The sequence below is a fragment of the Trichosurus vulpecula genome, chromosome 6, assembly GCF_011100635.1.
Source record: "Trichosurus vulpecula isolate mTriVul1 chromosome 6, mTriVul1.pri, whole genome shotgun sequence".
Classification (NCBI taxonomy): domain Eukaryota; kingdom Metazoa; phylum Chordata; class Mammalia; order Diprotodontia; family Phalangeridae; genus Trichosurus; species Trichosurus vulpecula.
This window is the reverse complement of record NC_050578.1, coordinates 216,652,313-216,674,004: the sequence shown is the minus strand read 5'-3', so window position 1 is coordinate 216,674,004 and position 21,692 is coordinate 216,652,313. Positions and strand designations below refer to the sequence as shown.

Genomic DNA, 21,692 nt, shown 5'->3' with positions numbered 1-21,692 from the left:
CATTTTAAAAATCCCAAATCAGGAAGGAGGCTTAGATAGCATGCTTGTCAATCGTGTGTGAGGCAAAGCTAGGAGTAGGCATGTGAGAGTGTTTTAGCGGTGATGATGGTGGAGGAGTTTAAGGAGGTGTGGATTCCAGATTCAAGATATCATTTCATTGAATAACAGAATTAGGATCTAAAAAGCTCTCAACAGGCTAGTAGATGGGACAAATAAATCAGGTGATCTCTAACAAGAATGAGTGCACTGGGGATTTAATGAATCAACTTGTGCCCCATCTCTCTCATTCTCTCTCTCTCTCTCTCTCTCTCTCTCTCTCTCTCTCTGACACACACACCACACACACACACACACACACACACACACACTATGGAACTGTGGTAGAAAAAATATCTACCAGAGTCTTCAGCCATGTGAACTGGGTTAGTTTTTCCCAAGACTCTATCCTATGCAGGTTAGGTTAGTTTTTCCTTAAACAGTATTGAAACCTTCATCTAGACTGGAATGGCTCACAGACTAGTACCCAAGCCCTTGACATAACTTCCTAGTTACCTGAGCAGAAAAGCCAGTGCAGGAGGGGCCAGGCATTGCTACCTGGGACTTTAGACTGGCAGACCAGCAGCATGACCAAGACCGGGAAGCTGTGCTCAGCCAAATCAATGCTATATCCTTGATGGATAACCTTTCCATGTATTGAATGACCTTCCCCTGCTATAGCTGAGTAAATCTTTTATTCACTGTTAGACAAAATTCAAGCATATCATTTCATTTTATTCTCAAACTTGAGGCAGCGCTTCTCCTAAGGTAGGTGTGGTGTGGTATAACCAGGCCCAGGTGCTGTCCATTAACCTTCTGAAGAACCTGTCCTGTCTGTCTCTTCTCTCTGTTCCTGTTGGCACTGCTCTCGCTCAGCTCCTTATTAGTGCCCAACTGGACCATCATTTATTGATGACCTAATACACCTAATCCACCATGATTCATTGATTACCTAATCTACGTGATTCCAATTTGTCTCCTTTCTGTCCCACAAAGTGATGGTGGGCTCAGCTCAGGATAGGGTAGGCTAGGCCAGCCTAAAGCTAGATGGACAGAGCTGGGCTTTATGGCTTCCCTAGTACCCTGGTTAAAAGCAGGATGTATAATTTGCATGCCAGGAGTAGGAAGGAAGAAGGTCAGAGCAGAGTGGGAAGGGGCACCTGGGTTTTAATGGCAGAGGTAGCAGCACTTGGAATCCAGGCTCAGGAAGATTGTGATCCCAGTACTTGGGGCTTGGACAGGGTAGGGTAGAGGGGCATTTGGTGTCATGGCAATGGCCAGAGTGCCTCTTTTCATCCTTCAGAGGAAGGACAGCCCTGAATCTGGAAGGGCCAGGGAGTCCAAGACAGATTGTTTTCCCTTGTTGGTACACCATGAGTTTATCTCCTGTTCTAAAACTAGTCATACATCCTTTTATCTACTAAAGAGAGTACAGATCCTGAGCCCCCACATCTCTGAGCTCTGGTTCTGCCCCCACCTTCTTCCTGGGGCCTGATTGTACTAAGTGATGCCTGGCAGTGTCTTCCTCAATGCTAAGTCACCCAGCATTTCCATTAACCTTTGGGGGCCCCCAGGAGACTGGCACAGGTTCATCATGCCCCTCTTAGAATTCCAGACACAGCCAGGCACTAATCTGCATGAAGATACAGTAATGAGGAGCCAGGCATGGGGAGGGTTAGACACTGGCCAATTTGTGCATGATTCCCCTTCTGTCTCCCTTCTTTTCATTCTTCACTTTGCCCCTCTGTTTGGTTCCTCTCAGGAGACTGAGTCTCCCCGGCCCTCTCCATCTCCCCCAGGTTGCAGAGGTCAGATCTCAGCTGCCCAGTTCCTTCCTCATTCTGCTGTTTGGGGTGGGGTGGGAGGGCTAAGCCAGGCTCTTCTGGCCTTCCAGTTCTTACCCCAAGACCTCAGGAAGTTTCATGTGTTTCCCTGCAACATCTGCACCTCCTCCATTTCCCTCTAAGGGGCCCAAAACCCCAGCCAGCCCCACACTTTCACTTCCCACATGGGCACTCCCAAGACAGGACACTTGGGAGGAATGGGGGAGATGGGATAGAGCAGGCCCTGACCCTTGGGGGCTCATAGGACACACCTCAGGGCTAGACCCCCTTTTTGTGGGAAGGTAGGGGAGGATCCTTAAATCTTCCATGTAAAGCGTTCTGTGGAGGAGAGGCCTCCTCTGACCCAACCAGATAATGGGAACATAGATTTAGAGTAGAATGTATAAAAGAAAAGCTGTTTGCACTCTCTCTCTCCCTCTCTCTTTCTCTCTCTCTCTCTCTTTCTCTCTCTCTCTGTCTGTCTCTCCTCCCCTTCTCTTCTACTCCCAACCAGCCCACTAGTCTGGGACTCAGACACACCTTTGACCAAAACCCCACCTGGCTTAACTCAAAGGAAGGAGACTACCTGTCTGAGACCTCTCTCCACAGCACAGCCCCAGTCAGGCCCAGCCAGCTCTGGGCACTGAGGAAGGAAGAGGAGAATCTGCCAGAAGATTCATCCTCCCTCAGAGGCCTGGCCTGGGACTGAATGGGGATGAGCCTTCAGGCCTTGGGCTGCTGGACTTTGTGATTTCCTCCCCATGGTCTTATTAGGCCAAGACTTAGACTAGAGGAAGAACAGGGCCAGGGGCATCAAGGCGAGGGTGCCTCCGGCCATGTTACCCATGGAGATCCAAACCGAGGGGCTTCAGGGGGTTCAGAATGAGAAACCCTTAGAGTCCATCCCCACTCAGAATAGGCAGAGACTCTTTGGTCTAATCCTCTCATTTAAAAAAAAAAATTTAAATTTCTCCCTTGTTTTCCCAGAGAAAGACAATGACTTGGCCAAGATCACAGTATCACTCAGTGGTAATACCAGGACCAGAATCCAGAATCTGAGGTCTGCTGACCACTGATATATGACTCTTTTTCATACACCAAGATTTCCCATAATTCTCCACTCCTGGTGAAATCAAATATGCTGCTTGGGCAGGATAGCTCACAAATCCGTGCTTTGCCATGGTCTTGTTAGCCTTAGGTGAGTTTATCTGCTGCTAGCCTTCAGCAGGCCCTGAGCAAAGGGTTAGCACAGGATAGGACAAGGGTGTTCTAATGGGGGGAGGAGAGATAATATGAGACCATGGTGATATTCCTCTACCCCAAAGGCCCTGTCCCAGGTTGCCTAGAAGGGCTCAAGCCTGGTTCTCACTTTTATCTCCACTGTCTTGAACTCACTATGACCTTTTAAAATAGGAAGACAGTGGGATGATACATTGGAAGGAACACTAAGCTGGGAGTCAAGAGAATTTTCTCTTGCTAGTCCTGGCTCTGCTGTGTGTCTTTAGGTAAGTCCATGGCCCTCCCTGGGCCCCAATTTCCTTGTTTCATAAATGAGGAGGCTGCACTTAATGACCTCAAAGACCCCATCCAGCTTTGATATTCTGGGTCAGCCTGGAAGACCAGACTGGCAGAGATCAGGCTCCAGGCCCAGGGTCAGGGGTTGCCTGTGCTGTATAGGAAGGAGCTTATTTCCTGAACTGTAAGGCTGGAAAGCTTATCCTAACAATGGAATCCAGGGCCCAGGTGTTTAGGCCCAGGCTCTGTCTCTGGGGTCCCCTATAGGTTAGGGGGCACAATGGGCATTGGTCTTCCCTGGGATGTCCAAGGTAGGGAGCAGAGAAGGGGGCACCTGGGCATGGTGGAAGAGAAGCTCAGCAGGACCAGGGCCATGGGTAGAACCCTGCAGGTTACAGGAGGAGGGGTGACATCTCCTAGGGCTTGAAATCTGCCTGCCATTGAGCTCAATAGCTGAGAGGAGAAAGAAGCCCTCCCCTCCCTGCAGCACCCAGCCTTTCCATTGCTGTTTCAAGGGCCTGGGGGGAGCTGGAAGGGGTTGGAGGGACCTTCCCTGAGTCCCTGGGGCTGTCCTGGTGGCCTGACTGCCTTCCCCTCTTTCTTATTTTCCTTCTAGGTGAGTGAAGCCCCTGGAGGCATTCTCCTCCACTTCCACTCCTTCCCCTTCCCCTCTAGCTACATCCCCTGCTGGCCCTGGCCATGCTGATGCACTCATTAGGCCCATGATTCCCTGCTGCATGTTAATGCCATGTTCCCAGGCCTCCCCAGTGGCCAGGGCTGGGGGCTGAGGGTTGGTGGGTCAGCAAAGCTGTCAGCTCAAGGGACTCCCTCTCATCTCCCTCCCCACAAAGTCACTCCCCACCTCCCCTTCCTCTCCTGACTCTCTCTCTTCTCTTTTACACACTGGGAAAAAAATGTAAATGGAGGTGATGGGGAAGAAAATGGTTGCTCAGACTGCTTATGGAACATCTCCACTTGAATATCCCACCAGCACATTGAAGATGAACAAGACTGAGCCCATCTTGGAGTACCAATCTGGGAGAAGAACTGTCTCTGTTATGAATCAGAGACCTTGAAAATTGGAACCCATGTTACAAGCACAGTTTAATGGAATTGCAAAGAGGTGCCTTTGAGGAAAAATAGTTTAAAATGTAAAACCCAGAAGTCATGGAAATAGAATGACAGCATAAAAACCACAACATGGTTTAATATCCTTGACACTTTCCTGCTACTTCTTAAACTGTTTTCCCTTTACACCTATGAAAAAATGTCAGGCTATGCCATGGACAATGGGAGCTGTGCTCAACCTAATCTGACTCTAGTTAGCAAATAGATCGTTTGGCTTAAGTAACTGGTTTGCTCATCTGGTTCTTGGCAACAAACACAATAGAGCCTAAATCAGTTCTTTGCCTTTCTCTCTAAACCTGCTTCTCGTCTTCACTTCAGGATTTCTATCTGTGGCACAACCATCCACCAATCTCCTACTTTTAAGACCTTCCTTCTAGTTTCTAACCTCTATCTCTTCCACTGCTGTCTACAAAGATGGCCAACTTCTCCCATCCTTAAGAAGCTTTCATTGGACCTTACCACCCCCTCAAGCTATTGTCCTGTATCTCTTGTTTACTTTTCAAAAGCTCCAAGGAAAAGTTGTGTAAACTCACGTATCCACTTTCTTTCCTTTCACTTCTCAATCCCTGGCAATCTGGCTTCTGATCTCAGTCACTCAACTGAGCTGCTCTCTCCAAAGTTGTCAATGACCTCCCAATGGCCAAGTGTTTTTTTTTTGTTTTTACTCATTCACGATCCTCCTGGACTTCTCTGCATGGTTTGAAACTACTGACTGCTCCCATATCCAATATTCCCTTTCCTTCCTTGTTTCTTGTGAAGCTTCTTTGCCACGGTCACCTTCTTATGTGTCTAACTGCCCCTTCCCAGGCTCCTTTACCAGCTCCTCATCCATATCAACTTTCCTAAATGGGGTTGGGCCGCAGGGCTCTATTCTGGGCTCTCTTCTCTATTTTCTCCTATCCTCACACATCATCACCTTGCCCCCTCTTATAAATTCAACTCTCATCTATGCAGATGACTCCTAGAGCTATGTATTCAGTCCTAATCTTTCCCTTAAGCTCTAGCCTCTCAACTCTATTATGCATTTTTAATTGGATGTCCCACAGATATTGCAAACTCAACAGGTCCAAAACAGAACTCATCCTTTTGTTTTGTTTTGCCCCAAATTCTACCATCCACTGAATTTTCCAATTTTGTGAAGGGCAACCCCACACTTTCATTCACCTAGGCTGGCAACCTTGACTTCTACCTCTCTCTCACTACATCTATCCAATCAGTTGCCAAATCTTGTTTTTATTGCCACTCACATGGCCAATCATCTCATATCTCGTGAACTATTGAAATAATCTTCCTAACTGTTTTTCAAATCCATCCTACGCATAGTTACTGAAGTGTTATTTCTAAAATGCATGTCTCAGCATGTCACCCCTCCACTCAACAAACTATTGGCTTCTAGTATTTCTAGGGTCAAACATAAACTCTGCTGTTTGTCGATTTAAACTCACAAAATGTGGCCCCTTCCTTTATCACCTTATTACACATTACTCTTCTCCACATTCTCAGCAGTCCAGTCCAACTGCCTTGCTTCCTGTTCCTGTTCCATTACATCTCCCACCTCCTTGCCTTTGCATTGGCTGTCCCTGATGCCAGGAGTACTCTTCTTTTTTAAAAAATTATTTAAATTTGTTTTAACATTCTGGAAAGTTTTCTCTTTCTTTCCACCTCTGCTTTTAAAAATATCCCATTTTCTTTCAAGACTCTGTTGAAGTCTTAACTTCTTCATGAAAGTTTTTGGGGTCCTTTTGCTGCTATTGTCTCCCCTCCCCAGTATAATTTCTTTCTGCTTCATATGTGCTGTATATATGCTCAGCTGTGTACATGGTGCCTTTCCACTAGAATGTAAGCTCTTTGAGGGCAGGGACTACTTCACTTTTGTCTTTGTATGCTAACACCTGTCACAGAACCTGGCACATAGTGGTGGTGGGGCAGGTACAGTGGGAAAAGCACTGGCTGTGGAGTCAGAAGTCCTGAATTCAAATCCTGCCTCTGACACTCACCACCTGTGTACCCTTGGGCAAGACACTTAACCTCTCTTGGCCTCAGTTTCCTCACCTATAAAAGCAGAAGGTTGGACAAGATGCCCACCAACTCTAAATCTATAATCCTCTAAATAAATGCTTGTTGATTGATTATTCAATTATTTAAATTTCTATTCCTGGCATGGAAGTTCTGCCATCTTGTTCCAGTCAGTCTTACTTGACTTCTCACTATGCCTATTCTACTCTAGCCAAATTGAACTACAGCTGCACCCTGACCATTCCCTGTGATGTCCTGCCTCCCTGCCTTTGCTCATGCTGTTCCTTATGCTTAATTGAGCACCCCTCTTTGCCTCAAATTTCTTTCAAAAATATGTTCTATTGGTGCCCTGTGCCATTATATTACGGTAATTGAATAGGAGGTATGGAACATCCCCTTCACCCAGACTGAACATACTATTGTCTTAAAAAAAAACCAAACCCAAATTTTAAAAGTCCACTAGAATGATCACATCTGATGTATACAATATTCTGCCTTGCCAGATCCCTGCCTTTCTGGCACAAGGAGGAAATCCTCCTTCGTTCTCTCTTCTCCAGGTCAGATTCTCATTTTCAGTTAGTCAGAATCCAGTTTCCTTTTAGCGATCATTTAATTCACATCATTGTAGTCATTGTGTATAATGTCCCTTTGGCTTATCTTATTTGACTCACCATCTGCTCATGCAAATATTCCCAATTTCTCTGAATACTTGTATCTGTCAATCTCCTTTAATGTTTTTTAATGCTCTGATCTTTTGCATTCAAGCCAAATATCCATTAGAAACTTAAGGCAATTGATTTAAATCTAATTTCTCTCAAATTGCTTTCAAGTCTTCCCAGTGGTTTTTGTCAAAGGTCCTTATCCCTTAGCCAAGTCATGTATGTTTTGGCCTTCCCTTGAATTCCCTTTAAAATTCCTCTTCCTTTAAAGTCCAGCTTTTCAATGACACTTTCCCTGAATCTTCCCCCTCAGACCTCACATAACACTTTGCACTAATTTGGTATATTGTCTCGTAGTCTTTGGTTAGTTTTGTTTTGGTTTTTTTTTGCATGTATGTGCCATTTCCCAACACTAGACTATAAACTCCATATGCTTTTTCTTCTCCTCAGCACCCAGGGTTTGGAACAGAGTGGGTGAAGAATATTTGGTTTTGGAATTAAGTTGAATTAAAGCAGAAGAAGGAAGAACGTGGAAGCAAATCCTGAAGAGAAAGTGAAAGAGAAACAATGGAGAATCCATTGAGCCCAGCAAATTAGAGGGTTAGTCTAAGAACCAGAGTAATAGCCACAGGAAGTTTGAAAGTGACTCTAAGTATCTGACCTAGGGGCCCTCATCTCTCAGCCTGGTTGGGAACAGAGAAGCTGGGTCTGTCCCTCCATCCTCATCACCTTTCCTGAAACCAAAAGAGGAGGAAAGAGGTGCAAGTGAGATCTGGGGAAAGCTTTCTTAGAAGCACACCCTGGAATTAGGGGCTCATTAAGCATATTCTTATTATGATTTTTGTATATGAAGAAGAGAATACGCATACATGTCCCAGCAGGGTAGAGCATCCTGGGCTCCTAGAATAGAGACTGAGGGTCTTCTTAGACCTGTTTCCCACTCCCAAAGCGTGGACATGGAGTACAGTATGTGGCTGTCACCTTTGGTACTGGTTGCTTCTTCCTGTGACCTATAAGCCTCAGCCAATAGTTTGTACTCTTTCCCAACCACCCCCATAATGCCTCTGGACATTGGGAATGCTCTTTCAGAGCCCCCTCCCCTCAGGGGCTTGAGTCTGTGACAAGGAGAAAGCTTTGTACTCTCTGTACTCTTTAACCCTTGGGGTGGAGAATCAAAATCATGAAGGCTGAACAGGAAATGCAGAGAATGCTCCTCAATCAATCAGGTTCAGGCCCAGCCATTCCCCCTTGGAGAGACAGCTCCAGGAACACAGACACTTCTGCCAAATGCATAGTCAGAGATGCAATGACAGGGAGATCTGGATACACACCTGGCACATCCAAAGTTTTCTGTCACAGTTCACAAGTAGTAAATGACAACATGTCACTTAGACACATGTATACACGCCACAAAGAGCTGAGCCATCAGAGGTTTCATGTCCAGTCCATGTAAGCAGAAGCTCAGACATCAGCACACACCTAGATGTCCATACAGACATGCATATACAGGTGCTTTCACGTGCACTGGCCCGCGCACCAGCAGGCACCAAAGCAGGCTCTGAGCTGAGCCTGAATCACCAGACGGAACTCTCTGCTTGCTTGCCTGCCTGGGGTTCCTGGAGAGGCACTTGGGAGTACAGGAGGGGAATAGAGAGGGGGAAATCGGGGAGGGGGGAGCCAGGGGAGGCTGCGTGTGTCAAGGCGGTCTCAGAGGGGAACACTGGTGTATAAATAAGCAGCGGAAAGCCCTGAAACCAGAACCAGAGACAGCTCCGTGAAGCCCAGCGGCCACAGAGAGAGCCAGCTGCCAAGATGCCAGACCCACTCTGCCTGCCTGCTTCTTCTGCTCCTTGCTTTCACCTCTGCCTGCTACTTCCAGAACTGTCCAAGAGGAGGCAAGCGTGGCCTGCCCGACACAGAGCTAAGACAGGTATGGCCAGCCAGACCAGGCCCTGTGAATGGGAGGGTGTGTCAGCACTGGGACTTCCTTGAGTCTAAGGAGACTTTGTGGAGGGGCCTGGCCAGCCCCTCAGGGGTTCTGAAGGCAGTGCCCTGCAAAGGTGGGAGCAAGGACTAGAGGGACCCCATAACAAGAAGGGTGCACAATGAAGCAAGAATGGGGTGGAGGAGACTCAGAAATTCAGAGTGAGGAGCCTCAGGTGAAGAGACTGGAGAGAAAATATAAGGAAGAAAAAGGAAAAAGGGGAGAAAAAGAGACATAAGATGAGAAGAAGATTAGAGAAGCGGCAGCAGAAAAGGAATGGGAGCAGAGAGAGGAAAAGAGGCAGAATGAGGCTGCAGAGAAGCAAATGGGGCAGAGAAAGGGACAGCTGGCAGGGAAAGGAAGAAAGGGCAGAAGGAGGGAAGCAAAAAGATAGTGTGAGATAGGCAGAAAAGGCAAAGGAGAAATGGGAGACAGAGAAAGGAGCCAATGAGAGACAGACAGGCAGACAGACAAAGACAGAGAGAGATGAAGACAGAGAAAGATAGAGACAGAGGCAGGTACAGAGAGGCAAGGAGAGAAGCCAGCAGAGAGAAGCAGAGATGGGTAAAAGGAAGCAGGGAAAGAATAAGAAGGATGCATCATAATATAATGAGGCATCAAAAGAAGGAAAGAAGTCCAAGGGTCAAAAGTGCTGAGGCAGGAGAAGGCAGAGAGGCTGCTTGGGGGTCTATGTTAGCCCTTGTCAAGGCAGAGCAGTAGAACTGGTTCCTGGGGCCCAGAAGATGTAATCTCAGAAGGACACTCTTCCCCAGGGTGGAAGCTCTTTGGGATGCCCAGGGTCTCTGCCTGCAAACTTTAACCTAGTGGGAGAAGGGGGTAGCTGGCCCTCAGAAACCCTGCATTCTCAGTGGATTGGGCTAAGAAGTCAGGGGTTGGCAGCCTCCTCCCATCGGGGCCCATAAGTCACTTTCTGGACAGCGCATAACTTCTAGTGTGGGCCAATCCGATGGGAAGAGAAGCAGTGCTGGTTCTCATTGTAATTTTGTTCTCTGTAAGGAAGCTTTGCTGGAATTCCTTCAAGGGATCTTTGATGTCCTTGGGGGATCTGGGACTCACTCTACAATGAATATCCTCTCCATGCATTTTCTATGTCCTCCCAATAGATCTTTCATAGGACTCCACCCAAAGTGCTGGGCTCTTTCTTTTAGGTCTTTTAGCATTATGTGGGTATCAGTGCAGACTGAGGGAAATCTTTCCCTACTCCCCTTTGCTCTAAGTAAAAGTCTGGTATACCTCCTTTCCTGATAGATATCTCACCTTATTATAACCTACTGCATTTTCCACCTCTTTCCTCGTTTTCAGGGGAATTGAAAAAAATTTTTTGATCTTATACCCTACCCTATTCCCCCCAAATTAGTGACCTCTCAGAATCTAGTAGGCATGTTCGGTCCCTTCAGGCAGCCTGGTGCCTCTGGCTTTCCCTGGTCCTTTCCAAATTGCTGTAGTGAGGAAGGACCTATTCCTTTGTTGTGTCCTCTAGGATATGAAGATTGTTTGCTTCAGAACCCTGGCCAGCAACCAAGCAAGGCAAGCTAAGCAGCTACCCTTGCCCTAATCCATCTTTGGGTGGGAAAGTCCGGGCTGAGGGGGTGGAGCGAGGCAGAAAAGCTAGGAGTGAGCAGTTTAGTCTTCGGCTGAGAAATAAAGCCAGAAGGCAGGTTTTTTTTTTTTTTTTTTTTTAGCAGAATGGAGGTAGGTGGACCACTAACCGAGTGAGTATAAGGTTCCCAAACCAGAGTCCAAGCAGCTGACAAGGACAGATGCAGAATCACTATAATTGGCAGAGCCCCTAGGAGAGCACAGAGGACAGGGGAAGACAGGGGGGAAAGGAAAGAATAAAGATGAGGGAGGAATGGGAAGAAAGGAGAAGGACAGAGAGGAAAGAGTGAGTTAAGTGAATAGAAGGGGAGGGCAGAAAGAAAACAAGAGGAAGGAGAACAAAGGCAAGAAGAAGGAATAGGGGAGGAGGCAGGCAAGGTGGGGGGCAAGGGAGATATACTCCTACAGGTTTAAGAATGTGTGCCTGGGATTGAGGGCATTGAAGGTCCAAGTTGTGAGTGGGGAGCAATTAGTTGGGGGACTCAGGTTGTTACTGCTAGCCCAGAGCAGACTTTAGGTTCCAGTCTCTTACTTTCTAGCCCTCAGAGCAGCAGCCAAGGGCTGCTCCTTATAGGAATTTTCTCATTCTAGCCCCTGTTCTCCCTGCCCTTAGAGCTACTCTGGATTTCTGAATTGTCAGAGTCTTGACCCCTGACACCTACCCCTATCTCCCCTCCCCTCAGTGCCTCCCCTGTGGTCCTGGGAGCAAAGGACGCTGCTTTGGACCCAACATCTGCTGTGGGGAAGAGCTTGGCTGCTACATGGGCACTGCTGAGAGTCTGAGGTGCCAGGAAGAGAGCTACCTGCCCTCCGCGTGTCAGTCTGGCCAGAAACCCTGCGGGAATGGAGGACGCTGTGCTGCTGCTGGAATCTGCTGCAATGATGGTAAGTAATTAGGACTTGGGGAGTAAGGATCTTGTGCAAGAAGCAGTGTGGGGCATCATGGGAGAGGGAGGCAGTGAATATGGAGGAACCAAGCAGTGTGTGAGGGAGGAGACAAATGTCTGTGTGACAAATGGAGAGAGGATTGGCCAGTGCTCATGGGGCAGAGTCTATGCAACAGCACAGAACAGGAAGGGAATTGGTAGCAGTGCTGGGTGGAAGCTGGATTTAAGGGGAGCAGCACATTTTCTCAACTATTCTCCTGGGCCAACTATAATCACACAACTTTCAGGGTGTTGGTTTTTGTTCTTTCTATTTCCAGTGTTGCAGTCATTATGTACATTGTTTTCCTAGTTATGCTTTCTTCATTCTGTATCAGTTCATATAAGTCATGCCTTATAAGCTTCTCTGAATTCTTCTTGTTTTTCATTTCTTATAGTCCAGTGACATTCCATTCCATTCATGTGCCTCAAATTTTTCTTTGGCTTTTCCTCTCACCTCCCACTTCTGCCCCATCTGGGGAGAATTAGAATTTAGAATTAGATTGAGAATTACAATTACAATTAGAATGTAACTTGCATGAAGTTGTTTTAAGTGAACTTTGTGTCTCCTCTGGTGGCCAGCACAGGACTCCACCGAGAAACAGTAATCAGTATCTGTCAAATGTGGAATAATGACCTGAAAGGGATTAGACAGCTTGAGAAGGTGGATAGGGCAAATGTTCTAAGCCTTGTACACCCAGAGCCCAGATAAGTCAATTCCCCTCACACTGGGGTTTGGGTGGGCACTGGGAGCCAGTGTCTTCTGGAACCTGGAGAAAGAACAAGGAGGAGATATGGATTCATTGGGTTCGGTGCCAGACCTGGGGCACTTGGTCCTAGGTATAGGTGACTGAGCCCTATTCAGACCTCCTTGGGCAGGGATGGGGAGGGGAGAGCCCTCTTCAGGCCACCTTCTCTGTCTTATTGATGTTGAGTACCATTTCCCTTCAATCATGCCATTCTAATTGATGTGACATTCCAGGATCTAAGCCAACCTACTTTCCCCATTTCTAATTGCACAGAGAGCTGTATGATGGAACCAGCCTGCCGAGAGGAGGCCGGCAGCCGGAGAAGGGTAAGGGCCAGTGAGAAAAGCAATGGAACCCAGCTGGATGGGCCAGCCAGTGCCTTCCTCCTTCGTCTGGTACAGTTGGCAGGCCAACAGATGGGTGAGCTGCAGCCACAACCTCAAGAGGAAGAAGTTGCCTATTGATGGTTCCCGCTCTCCAAATGACCTCCCCTGCTTCCTATCTTTACAGCAAATACAAATAAAGATCTTCAGTTGCACTGGGCTCCCTGGTTCTGTCTCTCATGGAGGGGTGGGGCAGGGCAGGGAAAGAGATCTGGGTGTCTTTACTGGGGTTCTTCAAGCAGAGGCTGAATGACTGATTCTCAAGAATATAGAGATTTCTGATATAGGTTGGATTAGATGGCTTTGCAGGTCCCTTCTAGCTCCATGAGACTGTGTTGCTTTGCAAGGTCACTTAACTCCTCCATCCTTCAAATTCCAACTCCATTTCTCAGAATTTATCTATTATCCAGAATCTGGAATCCATCATCCCTTCCTTCCAGTGGTCACAAATGGTCCTCACCAAGATTAATCCTTCTGCCATATCATTCCCTCCAGTCTCCTCTAGTAGGAGTTAACTCCCACACTCATCCCTGGTCTCTCATGCTTCTTTATCTCTACCACTAGCTCCATTCCTTCACTCTTCTAGCCTACCTAGCTACCTTCCTATTTATTGCTACTGCTTCAATGACAAACTTCTAGAAAAAGTAGCTTAGACCTCATCATCTACCTTCCTCAGTCCTCTGCAACCCACCTTTGATATCCACCACTCTGCTCCAAGGTCACCCATGACCTCTAAGTTGCCATATCTGATCATCTTTGCTGAGTGCTCATCCCCGTTGAGCTCCCTACAACATTTAATACTGTTGCCCATACCCCCTCCTCCTGGATGTTCTTAATCTCCCTCAGTATTAGACACCTAGCTCACTGCCTTGTCTCTAACCAGCAAGGCTTCTATTCCCACCTCATCCTTACCCGGACACCTTAAGGGGGTGTTCTTGAGGGGCTGGGGTCTACATCTTCCCCCTTGGCAATGACATTCACTCTCAAGGTTTTAGCTATGAGCTCTCTGCAGACGATTCACAAATCTTGGTCTCCAGCCCTGATCTCTCCTTAGAGGTCTTCAGCAGCATCTCCAACTGCCCTTTAACCTGCTCCTCCAGTCTGTTTCTCTACTATTTACCCTGTCTCTCATGTTTGTAATTGTAGGAGTCTTTTTGACTTTTCTCTATCCCTTATGTCTCACGTCCAGTTGTCTGGTCTAGCTGACTCCACTTCTGAAACAAATTTATCTCCAAAATTTATCTCCTCTCTATTCCCACTAATAGCACCTTACTACAAACTCTCATTCCCACCTTTTTGCCACAACCCTTACTAAGCCTTTCTGCCTATAGTTGTTCCTGCTGCAATTCACCCTTCACACTACTGCCAGAAAAATCTCTCATGTATATAAATCTGGCCCTGTCACTCCTCTCCTCAACATTATTTGATAAATAAAGCTCTAACTCTCTAACTAAAGCCTGACATTCCAAGCCCTCCATAACCTGGCACTTTTCCATCCTTTTCAACCATATTTCCTCCTACACTCCTACATAGACCTTATGCTCCAGGAAAAGTAAACTGATGTATTCTGCCTCCTCAGCTATATACTCCATAAAGGTAAAGATTTTGCCTTATCTAAATATTATCTCCCACAGCACTTTTGACAGTGCTCTGCACACAGTGGGCACTTAATAAATGTTTGTTGAATGAATCTAGCTTTTGCTTGAGATTTTTCTTAAGCCTAGAAATATCCTCCCCTCTCCATCTGCTCTATTCCCATCCATAATTTAAAACTCAAAAGCCACCACTTCCAGGAAGTCTTCTCTGACCTCCAGCTTCTGCCTCAGTCTTCATTTACAACCCTGATGCATTTTGGATTATTGTGTCTTATAATTTCATAATCACCCTCACTGAGTTGTGAATTCAGTTGGCCCAAACATCTTACTTTTCCTGCCCACCCCTACCTTCTCTTTGCCCAGTTCAGGGTTTTGCACAGAGGAGGCATTTATGCCTGTTGAATTGAGCTGAATTTTCCTCTCTAACCCAACCTGCTCAGTGCCTCCTGGTAATGATAAGAGAGTTAGGGACTGGCCTGTGCTTTCTTCATAGGGAGGCTCCAGGTGAGGAAACCCTCTACCAATGCAGATTGCCACTTTTTCTGAAAAAGCGTTTTAGAGAGTTTCTTAGAGACATTGAAAGGTTAAGGGATTTGCAGGGTTCACACATCTAGTAGAGGAAGACTTGAATTCAGGGCTTATTGCTCCAAAGTCAGCTCTCTATCCACTCAGCTACCCTGCAGCAGTAGCACTAGTAGCAGCATGCCAGTAGTCAGTATGTGAAACCATAAGAAAGAAAAAACAGAGAGAGAGAGAGAGGGACAACCGAGGAGATGGAGGGGAGAGAGAGATAAAGAGAGAGAGAGAGAGAGAGCGAGAGAGAGAGAGAGAGAGAGAGGAGAGGAGGAGGGATAGGGAGAGAGAGGGAGAGAGCAGGAGGAAATTAAACTTCTTTCCCCAAAGAGGAAGTTTCACATGGAGGTTTTTCTACATCACAGGCAGAGACGGTTGTCAGTTAACCATGATTTCCCACTTGCAGAGGGACTAAGTATCTTGAAAGGAAAGGAACACCATCAAAGAAGACCCTGCTCTCCTTGTGTCCTGGAACTATTTATGTTCTTTTTTTTTCTTCTTTTAAATCTTCAAGTCCATGAGAACCAAGAAGTCTCTTAAGCTTAAAATGAAGCTGGTTCCCAGGTCCAGCTGCGTCCCCGCAAGGTAAAGCTTCCTGTTCAATTAAGAATTGGCGCTTTCAGTGTCTCTCCCTCCCTCCCTGCACTCCCTGACCCTTTGCCTCCCTTCCTTCATCTCATTGTTCTTCTCTCTCCAGGTCCCTTAGTTCTCTCCACTAGTTTCCTCTTTTTGTACTGTGGCCCTCGGGCTCTGCACTCCTTGTGACTCTCCCCACCAATCCTCATTGTAGTACTTTCCTCCGTCTTTCCTCCTCCTCCTCTATCCCTTTTGTATCCCATCCCTTAGACGGGATTCTCAGTTTCTCTATTCCGCTGCCATGTGCCCCTGGGTGGTCCCTTCATCTCCCCTGTTCCTTGCTTCTCTGTCATTCTCTGTCCCCTCAATCCCCTTCCCCATCTCCTTCTATCTCCCCCATCCCTTCATTTTTTGTTCCCTCTTTTCCTCTCCAGTACCTCTGCTTCCTCTTTTCTTTTGTGCTTTCTGTCCCCCTATATCTACTGTCAATCTTTCCCCCCATTCCCTCTGTTCCACTCTTGCCCCTCCTCATGACTTTTTTTTCCTCTCCTGTTTTTTCTGTGTCTCTGAGGTCTCTTTATGGGTTTGAGGCTCAAACACTGCAGGTCTGGTTGGGTGGATGAAGGTAGGGAGGGCAGGAGGGAGTAAGGAAGGGGATGACTCCAGTGACTTTATAAAGGATTGACTGAGATGAGGGTGGAGCAGGAGTGTGAACAGAGTTGTGCCAGAGGACCAGCTTCAATCTGGCCCCATCAGTGCTGGCTCACTCCCAGTTCCCTCAAAGCCTGCTCCTAAAGGGCCGCCATCTCCTTCCTCCCTCCTCATTGTCTCCCAGGTCACAGTGACTGTCAGCAAGCAGGTAATTTTTTCTTTTTAAAAATACATTTCATTGGGGTAGCTAGGTGGTGCAGTGAGTAGAGCACCAGCCCTGGAGTCAGGAGGACCTGAGTTCAAATCCAGCCTCAGACACTTGACACACTTACTAGCTGTGTGACCTTGGGCAAGTCACTTAACCCCAATTGCCCTGCCTTCCTCCCTCTAAAAAAAAAAAAAGTTCTATTTATTTTGTTAAATATTTCCCAATTACATGTAAAAAATTTAACACTCATTTTTAAAAATTTTGAGTTCCAAATTCTCTTCCTCTTTCCCACCCCTCCCCCATCCCTTGAGTAGGCAAGCAATATGATATGATTATATATGTGAAGTCATGCAAAAGATACTTCCTTAATGGCCATGTTGCAAAATAAAACACATACACAACCAAGAAGAATAAAGAATATGCTTCCATCAGCACGAAGTCTATCAATTTTCTCTCTGGAGGAAATCACATTTTTCATCACAAGTCCTTTGGAACTGTCTTGGATCCTTGTCTTGATCAGAGTAGCTAAGTCACTCCTAGTTGATCATTGCACAATTATTGTTGTACAGTGTTCTTCTGGTTCTACTCACTCCATTTTGCGTCAGTTCATGTAAGTCTTCTTGGGTTTTCCTGAAACCATCCTGCTCAACATTTCTTATAGCACAATAGTCTTCCATTACAATCATATACCACAACTTATTCAGTCTTTCCCCAATTGATGGGCATCCCCTCAATTTCCAAATCTTTGCCACCACAAAGAAGAGCTACTATAATTATTTTTGTACATATAGGTTCTATTCTTTTCCTTTGATCTCTTTGGAATACAGACCTAGTAGTGGTACTGCTGGGTCAAAGAGTATGGACAGTTTTATAGCCCTTTGGCTCTAGTTCCAAATTGTTCTCCTGACTGTTGAATCAGTTCACAACTCAACCAACAGTGCATTAGTATCCCAATTTTTTCACATCCCCTCCAACATTTATCATTTTTCTTTTTGTCATGTTAGCCAATCTGATAGATGTGAGGTGGTACCTCAGAGTTCTTTTAATTTGCATTTCTCTAATCAATAATGACTTAGAGTATTTTTCATGTGATTATTGACAGCTTTGATTTCTTCTGAAAACAGCCTATTTATATTGTTTGACCACTCCTCAGTTGGGGAGTGGCTCACATTTTTACAAATTTGACTCAGTTCTCTGTATATTTGAGAAATGAGGCTTTTATCAGAGAACTTTTTGTAAAAAGTTTTTTCCCAGGTTCCTTATCAGAGAAACTTGGCTGTAAATTTTTCTCCCAGTTTCCCAGCAGGTATTTATTTATTTAAATAAATTTATTTTTTATTTTTAGTTTACAACACTAAATTCCACAAGTTTTTGGGTTCCAAATTTTCTCTCCCTCCCTCTCCTCCCCCCCCAAAACAGCATGTAATCCAGTATATGTTCAACATATATCTTCACATTCAACTTATCTACATAATAGTCCAGTTGTAAAGAAGAATTATAGCCAATGGAATGAATCATGAAAAAGAAGAAATGAAACCAAAAAAAAAGGGAAAAAAAGAGAGCCAATAATTTGCCTCAATCTGCATTCAGACTCCATAATTCTTTCTCTGGATGTACATAGCTTTTTCCATCATGAGTCTTTTGGACCCAGCAGGTATTTATTAAGCAGCTATTATGTGGCAGGCACTATACTAAGTCTGGGGGCACAAAAAAGGTAATCCCTTCCCAAAACAAAGCCAAATTCCTTGCTCTCAAGGAGCTCACAGTTTAATGGGAAAGACAATGTGAAAATAATAAGGTATAAAAAAGACATAATCAGAATAAATTGGAAAAAATCAACAAAGGGAAGGCATTAGTACCAAGGCGAAGTGGGCTTCCCTTTCTTGCAGAAGGTGGGACTTTAGCTGAGAATTGAAGGAAGCCAGGAGGCAGAGTTGAGTGGTGAGAGAGTTCTAGGTAAAGGGGCACAGGTAGAAAAAGAGCCCAGAGCCAGCAGGTGGAGTATTGGGTTCAAGAAATTGCAAGGATGCCATTGTAACCGGAACTCAGAGCATAATTGGTTTGAGGGAGGAGGATAAGGCATAAGAAGACTGGAAAGGTAGGGAAGGGACATTTTATGAAGGGCTTTAAAGGCTGAACAGAGAACTTTATATTTGATCCTGGAGGTATTAGGCAGTCACTTAAATTTATCAATTTCAATTTAGCAAAATGGTGGTGGCAGTGTTATGGTCAGACCTTTACTTCAGGAAGATGAACTGGAGGATGGACTGAGGAGGTGAGAGCAAGGGAGAAAGGGCTTGTTCATGGGCACTGAGTAAGTGGTTGATAGGGCTGGGAATGGATAGCACCTGTCCCCTGTCCGCACTCCTGCTCCAATGTTTTCTCTCTCTGTTTCTCTGTCTCTGTCTCTGTCTCTCTCTATCTCTCTCTCTCTCTCACACACACACACACAAAATTGGGGTTAAGTAACTTGCCCAGGATCACACAGCTAAGTAAGTTTCTTAGGCTGGATTTGAACTCAGGTCCTCCAGACTTCAGGGCCCATGCTCGATCCACTACATTACCTAGCTGCCCCTGGTCCAATGCTCTGGGCAAACATCATACCTCCTTCACTGTGGGGCTCCTTGAATTGTTAAGGTCTTCCTTTTATCACTCTGAAATCATCATCTGCTCCTTGCACCTCTAGTTCCTGGTTCTGCCCTCTGGGGCCAAGCAGAACAAAATGAATCCTTCTTCTCCAAGATAGCCCATTATGTACTTACAGGTAGTGAATATCCCTTCCCCCACCTCCTCCCAAAACTTCTTTTCCTTAAACCAGTAAATGAACTGAGGTCCTTCATGGATCCTAGCTCTGCAGTCTTCTCAGTTCCCTGATTGCCCTCACAGCACCCCAGGTGTGCTGCAGAAGACAGCATGGCCATGACCCTTCTGTTCTGGATGCTATGCCTGTATCGATGTGGCTATAAACCCTGTTAGTTTTCATAGTTTATTCACTTATCCACTCAACCACCTTTATGCATCTACTATGTATGAGGCACTGAGAAAGATAGCAGTTCTCCTTTTCCACTGTTCTTCTTTCCTGGAGTCTCGGGAGATAGCTCAGAGCCAAATGTTCTCTCACTAGGAATGACCCAGGTCCAGCTGTATCCAGATCCTTGGCAGACAGACACTTCTCCTGGGGTCAGTCCCTTCCCTGACTTGAGTCTAGCTCTTCCTGTTGTCCCTCAGTCTGTGCTTCTCTTGCTGTTGGGCCTGTGTCCAGGCCCAAGCCCAAAGTTCTGCTGCACCTCGATTTCCCAATCCCTGGGCACCCCATCTCCTGGGGAAGGCAGCCTTTGATAAAAGGGAGGGAGCTAAGGACTGGGACTCCGGGGTCCACTCTCTTCAAGCCCCTTCCCTCTCTGGACCTTGGTTTCTGCCTTCCTAGGAGGAGACAGATGGAGCAGGTTGTCTCTTACTCTGAGAAAGAAAGGTCCCTGGGACCAGCTCCTCTGGATCTGGAAACAGACCAATAGAAGAGGAGGGATGGAGGTGGGGGAGTAAATGAGGAAGGGCTGCAGGCCCAGAGCTTAGTCAAGAATTAATTGGAAGGTCATTGAAGGCAACACTTCTAGCTGTTCTCTGACACTAAGGACAGTCCCAGCTTAATGAGGGCAGTGCCCCAGTTCTGCCCCCAAGCACGGCCCTGACCAGACAACCTGACCCGATGCCCCAGTACGACCCGGCTAAGTGAGGGGGCACTGGTGGCACTCACTTCCGGCTGAGCAGGCGTGAGCTTCCAAGCGGTTGCCCCCTTAGGCCTCTGGCTCCAGGGCATAAATAGACCCAGCTCAGGGCATGGAGCTCAGAGCCCCAGGAAGGAAGATCAGCCTCTGGGATCCAGCCCTCAGCCTACCCAATCCAGCCTCTGAGGCAGCCAGCTTCACCATGGGCAGCCCTGGTTCCGGACCTGGCCTCACTCCCCGGTCCCGTCCCGGTTACGCCTGCTGCTATCTCCTGGCTCTCTTGGCTCTGGCCTCTGCCTGTTACATCCAGAACTGCCCCATCGGCGGGAAGCGCTCGGCGCTGGACATGGACGTGCGCAAGGTGAGGCTCGGCTAGGGTGGGACCACGAGAGGAGGCCCCTCTTCGCTCCCCCGGCGCCACATGGGCCGGCCTTAGGGTGTGGGGACGCTACGGTCAAAGGCCACCCCAGGACCCGCGGGTCCCAGAGCTGCCCCAGACTCCCCGACGCTTGCGTCCCTGTTGTACTGTCTCCCAAGGCTGCTCAAGATCCCCTTTTCCATCCTAGCCCCATTTCCAGCACCCTATCCATGCTCCCTCCTCCTGACAGTAAGACAGAGCGGGAGAGGGCAGGGGACAGCCCCAGGCTTGGACTTGGCCCTAGCTTCTCCCCTGCGCCTCCGCGCAGCCTTCCTGCCTGAGTAGAGTCCCTTCTGTTTTCCCGGCTCCCAAATCAGAAGCTAGTAAATGGGAGGCACTCAGAGACGCTGTCCAGAGTCCTGACCCTTGACGCTCATCCTTATTCTCCCCACCTTGCAGTGCCTGCCCTGCGGTCCAGGAAGCAAAGGGCGCTGCTTCGGACCCAACATCTGCTGCGGGGAAGAGCTAGGCTGCTACATGGGCACCGCCGAGAGCCTGAGGTGCCAGGAAGAGAGCTACCTGCCTTCCCCGTGCCAATCTGGCCAGAAACCCTGCGGGAGTGGAGGGCGCTGTGCTGCCAGCGGGATCTGCTGCAGCAGCGGTGAGAGGCTTGGCACTCCTGGGCCCCCGCACCTGTGCCAGATAGTGCAGGCTCCTTCCCCCAAAGTCCCTCTCCTTCCCTGCCGCCTTCCCTCTCCGTTCCCACCCTCTGGCAGCTTCCCCTTTCTCTCCAGGGTTAGGAGCAGAAAGCAGAGTCCAAGGCTGCTCCCACCCGACTCAAACACCTTCCCTTTCTCTTGCAGACGGCTGTGGACTAGACCCTGTCTGTGACCAAGAAGCCACATTCTCCTAGACCTGGACAGATCCAGTCAGATGAAGCTGATCATTTCCTAGCCCTTCCCCTTCAATAAAGCTGAATCTCTGCGACATTAGTTGTCCATTTACTTTTTACGGTGTGCGTGCATTATAGGTAAAGGTCAGATGATGGAGCCCCAGAGTTTGTGGTCTGTGTATCAGGAAGAGCTTTGAATTCCAAGGCACAGAACCTCTGCTCTCACCCCATCTTTGCTTTTAATATGGGGAGGGCAAGATGTGGAGTAATTACTTCCC

The 21,692-nt window shown here is 47.2% G+C and overlaps 2 protein-coding genes across 2 annotated transcripts; both read left to right on the top strand.

Moving 5' to 3' along the window:
* The first annotated feature begins 8,133 nt into the window (after positions 1 to 8,133).
* Positions 8,134 to 12,917, top strand: LOC118854904 (arginine vasopressin). Its single transcript, XM_036765091.1, is given in 5 exon segments — positions 8,134 to 8,143; positions 8,963 to 9,022; positions 9,025 to 9,107; positions 11,465 to 11,666; positions 12,727 to 12,917. Coding segments are annotated over 5 exon segments (546 nt in total).
* Positions 12,918 to 20,366: 7,449 nt separating this feature from the next.
* LOC118854045 (oxytocin-neurophysin 1-like) lies at positions 20,367 to 21,462 on the top strand. Its single transcript, XM_036764351.1, has 3 exons — positions 20,367 to 20,525; positions 20,982 to 21,183; positions 21,386 to 21,462. Exons 1-3 carry the CDS (start codon positions 20,367 to 20,369, stop codon positions 21,433 to 21,435), a joined length of 411 nt encoding a protein of 136 aa, XP_036620246.1. The 3' UTR covers positions 21,436 to 21,462.
* The last annotated feature ends 230 nt before the right edge of the window (positions 21,463 to 21,692 follow it).